Source organism: Petaurus breviceps, unplaced genomic scaffold, assembly GCF_028583685.1.
Source record: "Petaurus breviceps papuanus isolate PSGF00001 unplaced genomic scaffold, PetGlider_PUasm1.0 214, whole genome shotgun sequence".
In the NCBI taxonomy this organism is placed as follows: domain Eukaryota; kingdom Metazoa; phylum Chordata; class Mammalia; order Diprotodontia; family Petauridae; genus Petaurus; species Petaurus breviceps.
Genome location: NW_027185863.1, coordinates 9913444 through 9934762, shown reverse-complemented (window position 1 = coordinate 9934762; position 21319 = coordinate 9913444). Strand labels below are relative to the sequence as shown.

The 21319-nt window shown below is 38.8% G+C and overlaps 1 protein-coding gene across 4 annotated transcripts in view; it reads left to right on the top strand.

Moving 5' to 3' along the window:
- The window catches only part of TMEM255B (transmembrane protein 255B), a 195641-nt gene that overhangs the window by 15192 nt on the left and 159130 nt on the right, over positions 1–21319 (top strand). For all 4 annotated transcript variants that reach the window (XM_069094063.1, XM_069094062.1, XM_069094064.1 and 1 more), the window contains exons 2-3: positions 2591–2733; positions 11426–11488. In XM_069094063.1, the coding sequence (XP_068950164.1) occupies positions 2591–2733; positions 11426–11488 (206 nt within the window). The remainder of the gene's footprint in view (positions 1–2590; positions 2734–11425; positions 11489–21319) is intronic.

The following is a 21319-nucleotide window of genomic DNA, read 5'->3' as shown; positions in this document are numbered from 1 at the left end:
AGAGAGAGAGAGAGAGAGAGAGAGAGAGAGAGAGAGAGAGAGAGAGATGTGTGTAGATTTAAAGAATTGTAGAGGAACCTAGGATTCTCATTGGAGGGAAGGTCTTAGGTAAAATCTACCTAGTGCAGTAGAAGCTAAATAATGGAAAACAAACTTACTTTTTGGGTAGCTAGGAAAATATAATTTAATCTAGACTGGAAGAGAAAGACATGGACATAAAATGCATAGAATTATCTGGTGGCCAGGAAAGTTGAACTGGGACCAAAGTTTAGAACTAGAAAGAACATATAGACTTATTTGGGACCTAGGAACCAGAGGATCATAGATCTAGAATTAGAAGTAAACTCAGAGCCCATATAATCTTAACCCCTCATTTTACAGATGAGGAAATTGAGATCCAGAGATTGTGACTTGCCCAAGTCATATAAATAAAGGATTCCTGAATTATTCCTTGCCATGTAGTTAAAAAAAAAACGCCGATAACTTGTTGATTGTCTGGAAATAGACTGGATGGCTAGAAGTATTCAAATTGAAAGACCCTAGTAAGAATGGTTTCCCATGTCAGACAGTATTGGATTCTGTTATTGACGATTGCTTATCTGCATAGGGCTTGCACCTTCAAGTAGTCTTGCTACCTGTAGAAAAGCATTTTCTGTCAAACCCTAAAAAACGGACTTGTAAGTGTACAACTCACTGTGAGGAGGGAGGAATCTATATTCTGGATGATAGCCTTGTGTAAACTATGGTCCACGGGTCAAATCCAGGTCACCTGTTTTTCAATAAAACTTTATTTAAAAATGTAAAAAATCATTCTTTGCTTTCCAGTCACACAAAAATAGGCAGCAGACTGTATTTGACCCATGAAAGAAGATGCTGCATTTATGGCTAGCCCCAAGACCTTGGGTTGGTAGCACTAAAGGGAAAGATCCTCATTCTAACTCAGTGTTTGTTCTGACACATTCAGCTCTTCATGATCTTCTTTGGGGTTTTCTTGGCAAAGATCCTGGAGTGATTGGCTGTTTCCTTCTCCAGTTCATTTTACAGATGAGGAATTTAGATAAATAGGGTTAAGTGACTTGCCCAGGGTCACATAGCTAGTAAGTCCGAGTTTGAATTTAAACTTATGAAGATGAGTCTTCCTGGTTCCAAGTCCAGTGCTCTATTTATTCTGTCACCTAGCTGCCCAATTCTACCTCAGTAGGTCCTTGTAAACTAGTCTAGCCCAAATACTTCATTTATAATTTTGTTTTGATTCCTGTGTTTGAATGTTTGCCTAATGAATGTCAAATGTGATGAAGTGGGGCGGCCAGGTGGCTCAGCGAGTACCGGCTCCAGTGTTGGGACGACCTGGAGATCGAATCCCGGGCTCAGACACTCAGCACCACACCCAGAAATAACTGGCCGTGTAACCTTGAGCAAGTTACTTAACCCTGATTGCTTGAAAAAAAAAAAAAAAGAAATTGTGCACTTTGTTTGGGGTGGCTAGGTGGCGCAGTGAGTAATGCACTGGTCCCAAGTCAGGAGGACCCAAGTTCGGTTCCTGCCTCAGACACTTAACACCCACACACACAAAAAAACTAGCCCTGTAACCTTGGGCAAGTTACTTAACCTCAATTGCCCTCCAAAAAGGCAAAACAAAAACAAAAAAAAGAAATCATTCATTATAGGGGCGGCCAGGTAGCACAGCAAGTAAGAGCACTGGCTCCAGTGTTGAGAAGACCTGGAGATCGAATCCCGGGCTCAGACACTTAGCACCCACCCAGAAACACCTGGCCGTGTAACCTTGAGCAAGTTACTTAACCCCAATTGCTTAGGGGGCGGCTGGGTGGCTCAGCGAGTAAGAGCACCGGCTCCAGTGTTGGGACGACCTGGAGATCGAATCCCGGGCTCAGACACTCAGCACCACACCCAGAAATAACTGGCCATGTAATCTTGAGCAAGTTACTTAACCCCGATTGCTTAAAAATTAAAAAAAATATATATATAAAAATAAAAAAAATGATGAAGTTACTTTCCAAATAAAATGTTAGATTCTTAAAAACAAAATTTCTGGGAGAGGGGCAATTGGGGTTAAGTGACTTGCCCAAGGTCACACACTTACTGTTAAGTGTCTGAGGCCGAATTTGAACTCAGGTCTTCCTGACTCCAGGGCTCTATTCATTGTGCCACCTAGCCACCCCAAAATGCTAGATTCTTAACTCACCCCATATAGAAGTTTACAAGTCATGTGAACTCCATGAAAGAAGAGACCATGTCTTATCTAATCCTTGTCTTTTCCCCAGCACCTAGGAGAGTATACTGTACATAGTAGTTTGTTTGCTTTGACCAAAAGTCTTTCATTTAAGATCAAAGAACACAGCATTACATTACCATATTAAATCAATAATGTTGTCTGACCCCTTAGATGAACCTAAACAGTGACTGGTCTTTCTATCCTCGATAACTTCTACCCAAAAATGTTTATTTTTCCTTAGCAGATATATATGAGAAAATAAACTCATAGTTCTTTAACATGTACCATGTTTGCTAAAACACCTGTATCTGCATCCATATTTTTTAACAGATTTTTCCCGTCTTACCTCCTCCACAGGTCAGTTTGCAAAAAGAAAGCAGATTTCTCTTTGGTTTGCTGTCTCTCTACTGGTGGCATCCATCTTCATACTGACCATTGGCCTTGCAGCGACAACCAGAACAGAGAATGTGACTGTGGGAGGCTACTATCCAGGAATTATTGTGAGTGCAGTAGAGATGTGCTTGGGATGGTGTGTTAGAAGGTGCCATTTGTGGTGTGGACAAGGAAAATTCACATTTCTTAGAATCTTTTCTACTCGTTTTGTGCTATGAAATTAGAAGTTAACATCACAGAAAGCTTATAGTCCAGAGTCTGGGTAATAGTGTTTCAGATGTTGATGCAGAAACCATGACCTCTCCCCACCCCATTACAAAATCATAGAATTCCAGAGTTAGAAGGAAGCTTGAGAGGCCATTTAGTCCAACATATACCTGAGCAGATGCTCTCTCAATATATATTGTCATTATCCCCATTTTACAGATGAGGAAGCTGAGACTGACAAGAGATTAAGTGACTTGCCCAGGGTCACAGAGCTAGTTAGTGACAAGGCCTCAATTTGAACTAAGGTCTTCTGAGTTTATTTAAAAAAAACAAAGGAAGCCACTCTCCCTTTAACATTGGTTAGTATCATGTGCCTTCTCCCCTTCCTTTCTCAGCTCCTCAGTTGGAAAGCTTTGGAGAATGCCTTGCCTCTTACTTTTTGTTTTCCTGACTGTGAGAAGCCTGTAAAAATGACTTCTTTGTGTATAGATTTTTTTGAGCTTAGCCAGCTGCCATCATTAGCCAGAAGTCAGAACATAGGCCTTGGGGAATCCCACAAGAGAGTCTTCTTTTGGCATCCTCTGGCATAAGCCTCTTTCAGGACTCTATGTAAGGCAATGTGTGGGTACAGCTGTGGAGAGAGAGGGCAAGGATCTGAGCTGTGAACGGTAAAGGTTTTCCCCCTGAGTTTTTAGAACTGCAGGATATTTCTGCAAGTGAATGAAAAAACTTTTGATCAATAAATAGCTAGAATTTTTTACTTAAAAAATTTAATTTATTTAATATTTATTCTAATAAGTAATATTAATGACATTAAAATACAAATAACAACATTATAGGCATGATTCTCTAAGAAATACAAATATTTTGGTAATGGACCAAAGTATTCTAAATGGAACAAGATTTTTTAAAGTATGTTTTTGGAATTAAATCATTGAAAGAATGAATTCTCTGTATTCATTGGTTTGACAAATGTGTCATTTAAGTCACTTATGTGGGACACTAATTAAAGTTCCTGTGTACAAGCCAGCAATTCATTGTAATGAGCTGGTCTTAGGAAGAAAATGGTGTCTGTGTTGTAAATGGGAAAATCCTCAGCAGGCTTTCAGAAGTCATTGTTGAAAAATAAATAGTTAAAGAATGAGTCCTATTGAATAATTATATATAAAAAAATTGTACTGAAATGTCTGTTTTAATGTTCTGCTCTAATTTCTCATCCAAGAACAAAGGTGAGCCTATTTCAATGGCAGGGCCAGTAGAGTTGTTCTGCTGTGAGAGAAATGGAGCCCATGTTGGTTCATGGGAGACTCATGGAGCAATAAAGACCACGTATTATACTCAAGGAATATACCCAGTGTCTAGGTCCATAATATATCATGGTTGCTATAGTTTGTATTGGGGTTTTACTGAAAGGTTTTCAGGAAACATTCTATTGGCAGCATTAAAATATGAACTGAAATTTTTTCCTGAATATTGATTGGATCAATGTCTTTGTAAATGTGTTTTAGGTAATTTATATTTTCTTCCTTTTTAAATTTTTTCCCCTGAATTGCATGTAAATACATTTTTAACATTCTTTTTTTTAAGTTTTGAGTTCCAAATTCTATCCTTCCTCCTCTCCCCTCCCTGAGAAAGTAAGTATTCTGATATAGATTATGCATGTGCAAACATGTAAAACATGTTTCCATATTAGTCATTTTGTGGAAGAAAACTCAAACAACAAAAAAGCGAATAATGGAATGCTTTGATCTGTATTCAGATGCCATAAGTTCTTTCTCTGGAGGCAGACAGCATTTTTCATCATGAGTCCTTTGGGATTGTCTTGGATCGTTGTATTGCTGAGAATAGCTCAGTCCTTCACAACTCATTGTACAATATTGCTGTTACGATGTACAATGTTCTCCTGGTTCTGCTCACCTCAATGTATCAATTCATGTAAATGTTTCCAGGTTTTTCTGAACTCATCCTGCTCATCATTTCTTATAGCAAAAACAATATTCCATTACAATCATATGAACGATTTAGATTTTCAAAGTATACTGATAAGAGATAACAAGTAACATTATAAGAGCTCATTATATAAGTAACAAGTAACATTATAAGAGCTCATTATATAACTTATAAGAGATAACAAGAGACATAAAGGATAAACACAAAGGAAGCATGCAATGTTCCTATTAATAGCCTCTGGAGCATTAAAGCTCAGAATGAGCTGCAGGGAATGATGAATGCTGCCAGTCACAGAAAGAGCTCTTACCAAAACTATGTTGAGAGCAGAGGATGATCAAAGAAAGGATAGGACCATTGTTTTGAAGTCTGGAGTAGATGACCGTGGACAAAGAAGCAAGAAAAGCCCAATAGGTAGATTCTGATTAGTTCAAATAATGAATCCCTTGAAGTGGTCATACTATATATGAATTCACACTATTCGAAGTGATAATTATGCAAATATGGTAATTATTTGCAGTTCAACAGCAATATCAGCACAAATTCAAATAATTCAAACATTTTGGGGGCTCATTATTCACACTAATCAGGACCTAGTTGTATTCAGTGATTACAGTTATCCCTTCCACATTACAGTTTCAAGATATAACAGGTTGGCATAAGAAATTAAATGGGAATTCTTTGGGAGTTTTGTGGAAGCTGCAGACAACATGCAGCAGCCAACACAGAAAAAGTTTAGAAACTCAGAAATGCATAAAATATATGTATGGCATTATATATTATCTACGTATTTTATCTTTTAATACCATGATAATTCAGACTTCTCTGGTATGAAGGAAGGGCCAAAAAATTTAAGGGGACTTTCCAGATCACAGGGTGTTGGGGTGGGGTGAGGGTAGGATGCTGCACTCCTAACTGCCACCCTCCCCATGATATGGAGGGGATAATTGTATTTTACCTCTCTTTTCTCACCAAGGAAAATGGACTTTGGACTTGAAGAGGTGGCCTGGAATGTTCTCACTCTCATCCCTTGACTCTTGTATTTAGACATATTATATACCTGGATTTCAGCAAGATATTTCACAAATTCTTGCATAATGCCTTTGTAGAAAAGGAGTAATGTGGTCTAGCTGAGAGTAAACTTAAGGTGATCCAGAGCAGCTTGAATGTACAGACCCAAGCAATAGTCTAATATTTTCTTGGAAGTGTCTAGTAGTGGAGTGCCTAAGGGATCTGCCCTTGGTCCTGAACTTTTCAACCATCTAATTGGTTATTTAGGTAAGGCAAGGATGACATGCTTATTACATTTTCGGTTGTTGTCATTTGTCCTTCATTTTTGAAGAGGACCATGACATCAGGAAGGTGATGCCATGACTTGAAAGTGAATCGGATTTAAGTGAGAGGGAGCTGTGCAAAATCACCAGCTTCACTCCCTCCTCTGGAGCCATCTGGGTCCAGTGGTAAGATGTAGATCAGACTAGAAGCTGAGAGGCATAGCAGAGTCAGATCTCAAACGATCTTGAGTGGTAGGAATAAATGGCTGAATCTAGTAAAATGAAAACAAATAGGAAGAAAAGCAAAATCTTGTACTTGTGAACTTGATTTTTTTTTAAACACACGTAATATTGGGGCAGACATAGCTACACATCAGTTCATGTGAGAATAAGCTTTTAGTAAACTTGCGCACTCAATATAAATCAACAATATGACATGGAAGCCAACTCCTACCTTCTTGCCCTGCCCCCCCCCATCCCGGGTAATCTTGGTTTGTATAAAGAGAGACATAGAATGCTTGATTAGGTAAGTGACAGTTTTATAGTATTTTGTACTGGCATCTTATATTCATTTCTGAGTACTATATTTTAAGAAGGACATTGATAAGCTAGGGGAATGAAAAGCTAGAGACAATGCCATACAAGTTGAAGGTACTAGGGCTAATTAGGTTGGGGAAGAGAATACTCAGTGTGGGGCATGATGGTTGTCTTCAGTCATTTATTTATTTATTTCGCTTTTTGGAGGGCAGTTGGGATTCAGTGACTTGCCCAAGGTCACACGACTATTTTTTGTGATAAGTGTCTGAGGCCAGATCCGAACCCAGGTGCTCCTGACTCCAGGGCTGATGCTTTATTCACTGCGTTGTCTTCAGTCATTTAAAGGGCTGTCATGTAGAAGGGAAATTAGTATGATGGAAGCTCCTTGAAAGCAGATATTGTACACACACACACACACAAATAAATAATATTGTGTGTACAAACACATGCACACACAAATAAAATGTATTTATATGTACATATGAGTTGTTCACACATATATATATAAATATTTATGTATATATGATGTATATATTTCTATGTAAAATGTATATATAAATGTATATATATACCAAAAGTAAAGTAATTATATATATATATATGCATACACATATAAATAATAAAGGCAAAGTCAAACCAATTCTTTCCTTCAAGGAATTCAACATTCTTTTTTTTTCTGGAGGGCAATTGGGGTTAAGCAACTTGCCCAAGATTACACGGCTAGTAAGTATTAAGTGTCCGAGGCCAGATTTGAACTCAGGTCCTCCTGACTCCAGGGCCGGTGCTCTATTCACTGTGCCACCTAGCTGACCCAAAGTTCAACATTCTACTGAAGAGAAAATATATGTGCACAAATAAGGAAATAAACACACATACAAAGTAATTTTGGTTGGGTTTTGGGGAGAGGTTGAAGGAAAAGCCATAAGAACTGAGTGGATAGATAGATAGATGGTACAACAGATTTCTATCACTACGATTTACTTACAGCCTCAGGTATGCTTACTAGCTATGTGACCCTTTGAAAGTTATTTAACCTCAGTCTGTCTCAGTGTTCTCATTTATAAAATGTGACTAGTGACAGTACCTCCCTCCCTCCTAGGGCTGTTGTGAGGATCAAATGCAATATTATTTGTGAAGCACTTTGTAAACTTTGCGTTATATTTGTTGAGTCATGTTCAGTCGTGTTTGAGTCTTCATGACCCCATTTGTGGCAAAGATATTAAAGTGGCTTGCTATTTCCTTCTCTGTCTCATTGGAGATGAGGAAACGGAGGCAGAGTTAAGTGATTTACCCAGGGTCACACATTAATCAGTAATTAGAGTACTGTAATCAGAAAGACATCTTCCTGAGTTCAAATCCAGTCAGTGTCTGAGACTGGATTTGAACTCACAAAGATGTCTTTCTGATTACAGTACTCTATCCAGTGTGCCACCTAGCTGCCAAGGCATTACATAAGTGCTAGTTATTATTGTTGTTGCTATTATTATCATTAATTAGGAAAGGCCTCCATTAGAAGGTGGCTCTTGAGCTTAATAGTGAAGGGAATTACTAATTTCTTTTTTTTTTTGAGGGGGGGAAGGCAGGGCAATTGGGGTTAAGTGACTAGCCCAAGGTCACATGACTAGTAAGTGCTAAGTGTCTGAGGCCTGATTTGAACTCACGTCCTCCTGACTCCAGGCCGGTGCTCTATTCATTGAGCCACCTAGCCACCTCAAGGGAATGACTAATTTCAAGAAGAAAAAGTGAAGGTGGTAGAGCATCTCTAGCTTGGAGTATAACCTGGAGAGAGAATATATCTCCAGCACCTAGCACAGTGTAAGTGCTTAGTAAATATCTGTTGACTTGATTGAATAGACGTATACTACTTGACTCCAAAGGGCAGAACCATGAGGAATGAAGAAAGGTTGCAAAAGTAAATTTTGGTTTGATGTAAGGGAAAACTTCCAATAATTAGAGAATGTAAAAGCAGGATGGTTTGCTTGAGTTATCTATCATGGGAAGTCTTCAAGTGAAGGTGGATGACCATTCTTTGGGGATTTGTTACAGGATTCTTTAGGTAAAGGTTGGATCTGAATAACTTCAGAAGTCCTAATTATGGATGGTTTCTTTAAGTAAAGCATTTCTTAAGTGCCTACTATATGCTAGGCACTATGCTAAGTATTTTACAATATGATCTCATTCTGCCTTCAAGACTCAAATTGAACTTTAATATTGGAATTTTAGGAGTGGTAGAAGGCAAATAGGGTTTTGTTGTTCTTCAAATCTCCCTGGTTCCACCCACATTTATGAGAGCTGCCCAATAAGGCATCTTCAAATCACTTTCCTTCCATTATTTTACATACCACTGGACCAAGAACGCACACTTTTGTGTACATAGTCAGAATTATATACCCCTGTGTCAAGTCTCAGGCCTTGTAACCAGACATCTCTTGCCAGGGACATGTAAATGAGGTCACCTGGAAGAATTAGATTTAATGTTCTTAGTTTCAACTTGTGATATGTTCATTGTTGCTCATTGCCACCATCTGCCCTGCATTGTGTCTGACCTGGGGATTAGCATAGACAAGGGCCCTAGAATCACAGGCATTCATGTTTGAGAACATTTTTTTTAATGAAAAAAAAATTTAAAACTGAGATCCTAGTTTTTGACCTCTCACAAGATTCCATGTTTAGGTTTTTTCACACAACTTCATTTAGAATTCACAGTTGGTGAATATATTCTCACTATGCAACATTAGATTTAGCTTCTTCTGCCCTGGAAAAATTGGGAAGTAGGTAAAGTTTATTTCCTATCTACCTTTTCTGCATTCTTTCTTCTCTTTTAGGTACCCCTTTCCTAATACTCAAAGCCTACCATGGCATTCTTCTGTTAAGTTCACCTTTCTAAGAAATACCCCAAATTCTGAACCTTTTATTCATTTTGGTAGTCATCAAAACTTCTTTTCCTTCAGGGCTCTATTTTTCTCATTCCAAGATAACTAATAAACTAATTTCTATTAAGATATCAATGAGTGACAGTGGATTAATAAGTTGCTCCTCTCTGGCAGCATATTTATATTTTAGTTCCAGAGAATTCCTGGAAATACAATCCCTTATTAGGAGTTCTGTACCTGAGGTTTATGAACTTGTTTTTGTATTTTAATATATATACATACATATAGATAGATATAGATTGATAATTGTACTTCAAATCCTATATATTTTATTTTATGCACTTCCAAAAATTTTATGAAAAGGGTTTCACCAGGCTGTCAAAGTTGATGGGGGGTCCATGACACAAAAAAAGGATTAAGTACCCATGTCTTAACTCAAAGGAAAAGAGGCATCAGTGGTATAGTGGGTACAGACATAGCCTCAGAATTAGAAAGGCTGGGTGAATGTTCTACCCAGGAGATTGTAGCACCAATGTAATGTTCACAGCACCAATAGTGGTTATGAATATGTTGGTACAGGTCTGAATCGCAAAATATAACAGACTCTCCACATATAAGACAGAAGCAAAACATTTATTCAGATACCAGAAAACCAAATCCCAGCACCAGAAAGTCAAATCCATCATAGTAACAAAGAAATTAATATAGCACAACACAGCAGGAAGCCAGACAATCCTTTAGCCTTCCCACAAACACTCACAAACCTAGCTGTCTGTTTGCCTGCTGTCCTCTCTCTCCCACTATCTAGCTACTCTGACTCCCACCTTCCTGTAGGCTCTGCTCCACCCTTTAACAAACTGCTCCTACCACAGACTCCATGTGATTACATTTGGCCTATCAGGGGTAGGGAAGATCTTCAAAGCAGGAAAGATCTGCAAATTCCCTTAGACCTATTAAGGGTCAGGGAAGATCTTCAAATTCCCATTCCCATTCCCATTAAAATGCTTTGCTTTGAAATCTTGGGTAGGTCATTTAATGTCTCGGCCACCAAGGCAACTTTCTAAGTCTCTGAGTTGAAGAGTAGATACCTTTCTGCATTTGGTAAAAGGATAATAAAATCACAGTTCAGGTCTAAAAACCCTCCCGAACTCACAAGAATTACTCTCCATTGTTAGAATTTAGGCATGCCTGTGGGTGATATATTTTAGAGGTAAGCACATCTCTCCATGTCCCTGAAATGAGACCACAGAAAGGAATTGCCTACTCTGCTCATATGCAACATGCCCTAATTAGTTGCTCAGTGGATAGAGGGCTAGACCTGAAGTCAGGACAACTTGAGTTAAAATCTATGTGCAGAAACTCACTAACTGTGTGACTGTGGGCAGATTACTTAACTTGACTGCCTCAGTTTCCTCATCTGTAAAATGGGGTTAATAATAGGACCTATCTCCCGGGGTTGTTGTGAGCTAAAATGAGATTCTTGTAAAGTGTTTTGCAAACCATAAAGTACTACATAAATGCTAATTATTATCCATTATTTATTTCATTTATATATGTACATATACATAAATAATATATTCACTTATATACACATATGTACATATAAATGCATACAAACCACACAGGCATACACAAACATGCACACACATATACATACACACATGAGTGTGTGTGTGTGTGTATAAAATCTGTCTTATCTGAAATGAACCTGAAACCATATTTTGAATGCAAAATTCTGTAGGTTCCTTATATAGGAACTGTATCTAATCACCTTCTAGGACTGGTTCAAAGTCTAGCTTGAATTGTCCTGCCTCAGGGTCAGCACAAGATGGAGATGACCTTCTCTTTTTGCTGTTATACTTTTGCATTATTAGCTTTATTGTTTAATGTTAAACTTTCCTTACCAGACTACTAAGCAAGCTGAAATATTGATCTGTTTCCCTTTTTTCTTTTGGTCGTAGCTTGGCTTTGGCTCTTTCTTGGGAATTATTGGCATCAATTTGGTGGAGAACAGAAGACAAATGGTAAGAAAAGTTTTTCTTTTAAACATAAAATGCATATGTTCAGATACTAAGCCATTAGAGGAAGGTTATTACTATGTGTATACCTGTAGCTTTGTAGCAGTGGGCTGCTTTTCCACTGAGGGCACAGAGAATGGAGAGGTTATTAAACAAATAAGATGCAAACTGAGGATGAAATGACTATGTGAATTTAACATACTTCAATTTTGTGGCTTAACAACTCAACTGTATTTTATTTCCTTTGAGCTATAGTGCTTGACACATAGGCTCATCATATATGCCCACTGTCTTTAATTGATTTGGGCTAAGATCACACTCATTATACACCTTACACAAAGCCTAGCAAAGTGTCTGGTGCATAGTAGTCATTTTATGAGCACTTGTTGATCAGTTGCTTGAAAGAGATTGTATAGAAGGTGGGGAAGAGGGCATGGAAGTTCCTATAGATCTTACAGAATATTAGAGCTGGAATTTTAGAAATCATCCAGCCTGACCCCTCTCATTTTAAAAGTGAAGGTATTGAGGCGGTTAGTGCAAGACTGCATAACTGGTCAGGAGCTGAGCCAGCACAGGTCCCTTGACTCCATGGTCATTGCTCTTTCTCCTTAAAACTGGCTCCTTCCCAGTTGGACCTTGGTTTAAAAGATAATTACATTCATCAACATTTTAAAAGTTTGTTTTTTAATTCATAACATTTTTGTTGCTAAGTCCATGTTTGGACTGTGTGCCAATAAAAAACTTTTGTTCTCTAATTATGGCAAAATATTAGCACTATGCAATTATTAGAACATTTATAGTGAGTTTGAGGATCCTGGCATTTTTTCCTTTGTTTCTTTATTCTCCTCAAAATATTACATTAGGAGGTAACTAGGGGGCACAGTGAATAGAATACCGGCCCTGAAATCAGGAGGACCTGAGTTCAAATCTGGCCTCAGACACTTAACACACCTACTAGCCATGTGACCTTGGGCAGGTCACTTAACCCCAATTGCCTTGCCTCCCCCCCTCCAAAAAGCAAAGCAAAACAAAACAAAGCAAAAACATTAGTCCAATTCCTTTCTTTATGTTATAGTTGAGAACATTGAGACCCAGAGAGGTTAAGCAATTTGCCTAAAGTTATACAGGAAGGAGAGGCAGATGTGAAGCCTGGTCCACTGACTCCAAATTCAGTACTCTTCTAACTATGCCATTTTGTCTATATGGTGACCTGTGCAAGCTGATAAAATGTTATGGACAATGGCTGAAATGGTTGTGGCTTAACTGTGCCTGGAAGATGTGGTCCCAGAGGATCAGTGATAAAACACAGTGCACTGTCCACCATCTATCAGAGAGACTATGAATTCATGGTGCAGGTTGAGACATATATTCTCTGGACCCAGCCAACATGGGAATTTGTTTTACTTGGACTATGCATCTTTGTTATAAGGATTTTGTTTTTCTTTTTTTTCAGTGGGGTAGGTAAGAAGGAGAGAAAATAGATTTTTAAGTGAAAAAAAAATAATAAAATACTACAGTGTTTGAGGACTGATTTTGATAGACTTAGCCCTTCTCTGCAATGCAAGGACCTAAAACAGTTCCAAAGAACACATGTTGGAAAATGCCAGTCACATCCAGAGAAAGAGCTGTAGAGTCAGAATGTAGAATGAAGCAGACCATTTTCTTTTTTGTTTTGTTTTATTTTGCTTTTATTTCTTTCTCATGGTTTTTCCAATTCCTTATAACTCTTCAATGCAAGATGACTAATGTGAAAATGTGTTTAATAGGAATGTATGTGTACAGCCCATATCAGATTGCATGCCATCTTGGGGAGGGAGGGGGAGAAAATTTAAAACTCATGAAAGTGATTGTTGATAACTAAAAGTAAATGATTTAATTAAAAATAATAATAAAATAAAAGACATGATTCCAACACATTTGAAACTGCCTGTTGCCCACTGTGGGGCTTTCTCAGAGGAGCTCAATGTTCTTCTTGTCTCTGGACATTAAGCTTTGTCCATCTCTGGTTCTAATGGGAGGTTAATAGCTTGTTACCCTGCATTGGCATTGGCTCTGCTAAAGGCTCCCTTTCCTCTTAATGCCTGTGGGGTTCTGGCTAGCTTTTTCTGCAATTCTGGGGTAGAACAAGTCATGTACAATAGTTTCTTGTTGAATTTCTTTCTCATGTTTGGTCTGGTACAAACTTCAGGGTTTTTTTGCTGGAGTAGATATGTGGAAAATGGGTGACCTGTGGCTGAAATGCCCTATCTTGTCTTGTCAAAGGGAGTTCAAAGGCTAAGTGATGGGTATGGTGGAAAAAGTAATAGATCTTGAATCAGAGGACCTGGTTTCAAATCCTGGCTCAATCATTTACTAACTATGAAACTATGGACAAGTCAAATAATCTCTCTCTCTCCCCTTATCAATAAAATGAGGGATTTGGACTTCAAGGTCCCGTGCAACTCTAAATCTATGAGCAAATAATAAAAAAGTGGTGGCCACTGTATTGGAGAGGACAGGATGGTGCTTTTATGATTCATAGTGCTTTAATATATCTTCCTTCACGTCATTTTGATGACAGCTCTATGAAGCAGGTGGATCAGGTATTAATATCAGCTCCATTTTACTGATGAGGAAATGGTTCAGAGAAGTTGTTACAGATTGTAACATGTAGATTGTAAGTAGGAGAGCCAAGACTCCAGGCCTTCTGGTGCCAAATCCAATGCATTTTCCACTAGACCATATTCTTTTCCTGGGATGTTTGAGAAGAGAGCTCAGAATGGAACCCTATAAAATGCTGACATTGAAGGAGGAAGATGAGGAGGAGGAACCAGGAAAGGAGACAGATAAAAGTATCCAGAGAGAGAGGAATTAGGAAACAGGAAATTGCAGTGTCATTGGAACCCAGAGAGTGGAGAGTTTTAAGGAGGAAATAGTAATTCATGTCAGGTGCCACATAAAGAACTGAAGACTGGGAAATGGTCATTGAATTTGATGATTAGGGTGTCACTAGTGACCTTTAAGAGTATGTTTTCAAGAGAATGACTAAAAGTCAGATGGAAAAGGGCTGAAAAATGAATAGTGAGGAAATGGAGACAGTGAATTTAAACTTTTTTGAGTTTGATGGTAAGCATTTACTCTTCTTAATGTGGAAGAACAGGATTAATAACACTGGATGGAAGAGTAAGTAGGTAATTCCACCATACATCCAAATTGCATAACACAGCATCTGTGTTGGAGACAGAAGAGGAAGGACCTACCAGGAATCAGCCCAGGAAACTGACCATGTTGACCTTTCTATCTCAAAATATCTTCCCCCAAATGCTTGAAATTTCACCATTAGAAACAGATTCTTTTGGGTGCAGTTAGGTGGAGCAGTGAATAGAACACTAGCCCTGGAGTCAGGAGGACCTGAGTTCAAATCCAGCCTCAGACACTTGACACACTTACTAGATGTGTGACTTTGGGCAAGTCATTTAACCCCAATTGCCCTAAGAAAAGGAAACAAATTCTTTTGATCAGGTATGACTGGTGGAGTCAGGAAGACTTGAGCTCAAATAATGCCTCAGACACTTATAGACTGTGTGACCCTGTATGAGTCACTTCACCCTGTTTGCCTCAATTTTCTCATCTGTAAAATGAGCTAGAGAAGGAAATGGCAAACCACTCTAGTATCTGCGCCCCTCCCCCCAAAAAATCCAAATGAGATCACAAAGGATAAGACATGATGAAATGACTCAACACATATAGATATATGCCTAAATATCTATATACCTACATGCACACAGGTAGACTTAAATTCAAACATACACCTGTATAGACACAGTGCTGCTTATTGCAATCTCTTCTGGGCTCAAATGTCCAGATTTCCATCATCGAGATGGAGAAGCATTTGTGAGTGCAGCTTCTTTATTCCTTCAAACAGGGACTCCAGTTAGAGTGGCAGGGGTGGATTTCCTTCATTTTAATCAATAAAGAAGCATCTGTGAATGAAGATTCTTGGCTGGGAGCTATGGCACCACAGCTGTCATCTTGAAGCTTCAGATCCATTTTTCCCCCAAGTTTTAATGGCCTTTTCCTTAATGCACTGGATTTATTTTTTGCTTTATGTGTGTGGTTTAAGTACCTCTAACCTGTCATTATTCTTAAACAGGTGTTTTTTATTGATAGCCAAAGGAGAGTGGTGATAAGAGGTCTGATCTCTTCATCATAGGCAAATGCTTCTGTGTCACAGAAAGACCCTATTCAGTTTGTTTCTTCCTCAGTCTGTTCCTAGTTCTCTTGCCTTTACCAAATAAATGAATAGTGATCTGATATCATCACTTATGCTGTCTTTGCAAAAAAAAAAAAAGTAGTGGTTTTAAATCACATGCAATTCTTTCATGTGAAAGTTAAGGCAGACAGAACACTAAATAAACTGAGGGGATTGATTAGCAATAAGGAAGTGGCTTCCTACTTAGCAACAAGTGCCAACCTGGTTTGGGGATTACTCAGATTCTATGATCCTGTTCCTGGTCATTTAGGCATATCATTGCTATTAGCATTTCCACTAAAATGTAGGCAGAGGAACTTTCATTCACAGAGACTTTAAAGATCCTTAACTTTTTTTTTTAATGTCACGGACCCCTTCTCAAAATAATGTGGGATTTTTTTGGTCCTGATTTTCTTTCTTTCTTTTTTTGATTTATTAATTTCCCAAACATTTATTAATCACCTATAAAAACTCCAAGGTGCTCAGGGGTTTTTAAAGCTTTTTTGTGTCATGGACCCCTTTGGTGATCTAGCGAGGCCTTATAGACCCCTTCTTAGAAAATGATTTTAAATGTATAAAATAAAGCACATAGGATTACAAATTAAACCAATTAAATTAAATATATTTTTCAAAATATATTTCTAAAAGCAAATTTACACATCCCCGGTTTTGTAGTAGGATAAGAAGGCCATCATTTGGTGAGAAGATTGGGTCCCCCTTAATACCAAGTCCAAGTCCACAGATGGTCTCCTTTCCTCCAAGCCTTGTAGGCACTGACATGGCTCTGGCTGGAGGATTTTCCTCTCTAACCTTGACCAACTCCCTCATTGTACCTTGATATCTCCTCTCAGAGCAGAACATAATAAAATTTGGCATCTGCCTCTTGAGGTTTATGTTTATAAAGCATTGTGAGCTCTCCTGAGAAAAGGCATCATGTCAATAAAAAACAGTTAGCGCCGTTAACTGAACCTCTCTTCAGACCTTCCTCCTCTTCTCTTTTTCTCCTCCTGTTTTCTGAATTCCTTCCCTCCTGCTGTTGCAGTTTCCTTCCTAATATAAACAAGTTAGGAAGAACGGATAAGTGGGCCAGGCTGTGTGGGAAGCTCCAATGTCCTTCTCATGCTTCTCTTGCTTCTTGTATCTGAATGTCAAATTTTCTATTCAACTCTGTTTTTTTCAGCAAGAATGCTTGAAAGTCCTCTATTCCACTGAATGACCATATTTTCCCCTGAAACATGATACTCAGTTTTGCTGGGTAGGTGACTCTTGGTTTTAATCCCAGCTTCTTTGACCTCCGGAATATCATATTCCAAGCCCTCAGTCTAGAAGCTGCCAGATCCTAGGCTATCCTGATTATGTTTCCACAAATTCAAATTGTTTCTTCCTGGCTGCTTGTAATATTCTCTCCTTAATCTAGGAACTCTGGAACCTGGCTATAATATTCCTAGGAGTTTTCTTTTTGGGATCTTTTTCAGGAGGTGATCGGTGGAGTCTTTCAACCTCTATTTTGCCCTCTGGTACTAAAACATCAGGGCAGTTTTCTTTGAGAACTTCCTGGAGGATGATTTCTAAGTTCTTACATTGGTCATGGCTTTCAGGTAGTCCAATAATTTTTAAATTATCTCTCCTGGATCTATTTTCCAGGTCAATGTTTTTTTCAATGAGATATTTCACATTGCCTTCTATTCTTTCATTTGTTTGGATCTGTTTAACAGCATCTTGATTTCTCATAAAGTCATTAGCTTCCATTTGCTCCAATCTGATTCTGAAGCAATGATTCTCCTCAGTGAGCTTTTGAGATTCTTTTTCCATCTGGCAAATTTGGCTTTTTAAGGCATTCTTCTCCTCATTGCCTTTTTGAGCCTCTTTTGCCATTTGAGTCAGTCTGTTTTTTAAAGTGTTATTTTCCTTAGTCAGGCTGTTGACTCTCATTTCATAATTTTATTGCATCGTTCTCATTTCTCTTCCCAATTTTTCCTCCACTTCTCTTATCTGCTTCTTAAGGTCCTCTATGGCCTGTAACCAGCTCATATTTTCCTTTGAAGCTTTTGGTGCAGGAGTTCTGACTTCACTGTCTTCCTCCTGTTCCATGCTTTGCTCCTTTTTGTCCCCAAAATAGGAGTCTAATGTTGGAATCTTCTATCTGCTTTGTTTCCTTTGCCTGGTCATGTTGCCCCTCAGTCATTTGACCCCTGGGCTTTTTGCCACAGTAGGACTCTGACACCAGACAGGGCAGCTTTCGTCCCAAACGCTGAGGTTTTCTCAGTTGCCGGAGGTATTAGATGGGTGCCCTCTCTGAAGCCTTCACACACAAGCTGGACATACACTCCAGGACCTCCACCCTAGACTGCAATCCAGATCCAAGCAGGTTAAAGCAAGAGTGATGACCCCTCAGACTGGTGCTTGGTCCTCCTACACTCTGCAGGCTAGGAGCTGAAGCCACCACGTGGCACTGGCTGGCTGTGCCTGTGTCTCAGTGGCTTCTTGCCCTGGGGGCAAAAGCCATGCACTCCCACTTACTGGTCCCAAAGTCCACACTGCACTGACCTCTCACTTTGTCCTTCACATCTGTGTGTTGATAATTCTGGAAATGGCCACAGCTGCTGCTGATCTGGGGTCCCTCCAGCTGGTGGCCGGTCAGGCCCATCCTGGGGCTAAAGCCTCGATGTGGGGCTGGGCTCGGCTCCCAGAGTGCTGTGCTGGCTGATTCCTGCCGGCCTGTCCTCAGCGGGAGGTTAGCTTCTCTGTGTCATTTTGTGGGTTCTGCTGATCCTGATTTTCTTTTTTTAAAAATTTAATATTTTATTTTCCCCAATTACATGTAAAAACAAGTTTTAACATTAGTTTTAAAAATTTTGAGTTCTAAATTCTATCCATGTCTTCCTCCTTCTTCTCCCCCCTCCCTGAGAAGGAGCAAATAAGTTGATATAGTTTATACATGGGACAATCATACAAAACATACACATTAGTATTTTTAAATGCATAAACTAGGGTTGCAACATAGGGTTCCAAAGAAAATGAATTATCAGTTTTTTAAAGTTCTTGGACTTTTAAAAACCCCTGTTCTAATGGAATTCTTTCATTTTACCTGTGAGAAAACTGAGACTCATGTTTTATGGCAGTAAGCAGCAGAACCAGTATTCAAATAATGACATTTGATTCTAAATTCAAAGCTCTTTGTATTAGACATTGCTGTTTTTTTAATTAAAATTATAGTGGGGTTTTTTTGAGTTAAAACCTTAAAGGCTTATTTCTCCCCTCCCATTTTAAAGCTGAGGAAACAGGCTCTGAAAATTGGAGTGATTTGCTTAAAGCCACACAGGTCATTAGTGACAGAACTGAAAATAGAACCCAGGTCTCCTGGTTTTCCGTTCAGTAATCAGCGATTATATCCCACGGCTTTACCCTCAAATCAGTTTATTTGGACTTTTAGGTGTCTTCGGTGAAATTAGTTCTGGAAGAAGAGACAGAAAGGAATTGGGATGCTTTGTGAATCTTCTCAGAGAAAATAAGAAAGTAGGGAAATTAAAGCTGGGATGTAGAAGAACGTAGAACTCAAGACTGGGATTGGACAGAGCTGGGTTCTAGTCTTGTAGCTAATTATGTAGCCTTCAGAAACTCAGGATTTAAAATGGAAACTGCCTTAGAGATAGGCTCATCCAATGACCTCATCTGACAGAGATGGAAAGTAGGATCCCAAGACATCAAATGGTTGTCCTTCATGTTCCTCACACGTGACATTCTGCTTCCTGTCTCCTGACCTTTGCAATGACCATCTTCTCTTCCTGGAGTGTATTCCTTCCGCATCTCCTCCAGTCTTTGCTTGAAGACCTTCCTCCCCAGGGTAAACCCTGTTACTTGCTAAGGTGTCCCATGTCACTTTTGATCAAATGTCCTTGTTATATAAAATTGTTATTGTCAGAGGCAGCTAGGTGGTGCAGTAGATAGAGAGCTGGACCCAGGAAGACTTGAGTTTCAATCTTGCTTTAGACACTTCTTAGATGTCTGACATTGGGCAAGTTGCTTAATCTCTCAGCCTCAGTTTTTTCCTACATAAAATGGATAATAATAACATGTCTCTCATGGAGTTGTTATAAGAATACAAGGAAGTTTTTATATATAGACATATACATACATACATACATACATACACACTCAGAGCATACTGTAAACCTTAAAATGCCATATATACATATATGTTCGTTATTATTATATTATTAGTTGATTGGATTCACTGTGTTTTACTTTTCTCCTTAATTGGTTGTTTAGACAGCCCTACATTAGTTAATGTAATAATGGTGGCGCATGGATAGAGTGCCAGACCTGGAGTCAGGAAGACTCATTTTCTTAAGGTGAAGTCCAGCCTCAGACACTTAACAGCTGTGTGACTCTGGACAAGTCACTTAACCCTGTTTGCCTCAGTTTCCTCATCTGTCAAATGAACTGGAGGAGGCAATGGGAAACCACTCCAGTATCTTTGTCAAGAAAACCCCAAATGGGGTTATGAACAGTGGAACATGCTTGAAACAGCTCAACAACAACAACAAAATGGGGATGATAATAGTCCCTATCTCATAGGGTTGTTAAGAGAATAAAAGGAAGTAATAAATATAAAGCATTTTGTCAACCTTAAAGTGCCATATATATGTATTACCGCATGCTTTGCCACTGCTTCCTAAAAACTGTTGGGCCTTTCATCTGATTTGCTACTGAAACCTCTTACATTTGTTGTCTCCCCTTGAGAGCAGGGGCCGTCTTGTTTTTCTATTCGTATCCCAGGTCTTTGTACATAGTAAGCACTTAACAACTGGTAAATAAATAAATCATCTAATAAACTATTTTTGCAGTCATGCTCAAAGTGGCGAGGGTCAGGGTGGTCTGTGGAAAATGTTCCTTCAGGTTTCTCCAGCCCTCTGATTCCCCTGATGATGGAAAATTGGTTTTACTGTAGCACAGAACAGCTTGTAAAGGACAAGATGAGATATATTTTGTGCAGCCTGAGAGACCGTATCTCATGCAATGGCAAAAATACTCTTTTGGAGTCATTGACTCCAAATGAGTTCCCCAACAGTCTTAATTCCAATGCCTTCTGTCTTTTAATCATATCCTATTCATCCTTTATTTAGTTTACTTTGTATATATTTGTTTGCATGTTGTCTCCTTGCATTGGATTGTAAACTCCTTGATTTTTGGCCTTGTCATGTGGCATTGACTCCACTGATGGTCTATTAAAAATAGGAAGTTTACTTTAACTACTTAAACCTTTTCTCAGACTGCATTGTGTACATTGTCACGCTTTGTCTTGGCAAGAGGAAGTTTTCAGTTAAATCTGTTAATTAGTGTTTGGAATAATGGCACTGATGATTTAAATTATTGAAGTATTCATTAAGCAGAAGGGTCTATCAAGAATTCCAGGGAAATTCAAAGAAAATAGGGAACATGCTCCTATTGCTATGAATGAAAGTTCTTTCTGGACTGAAATGGGACTATAGTCTGATAGAATCAACCACTCTTGGTAGAATGGGGGACAAGGTTTGGTTGATGGGATCAGGAGATAGGCTCAGAGAAGAGGAATCAACTAAACTGTGTGACCAGGGGGAGGGGTG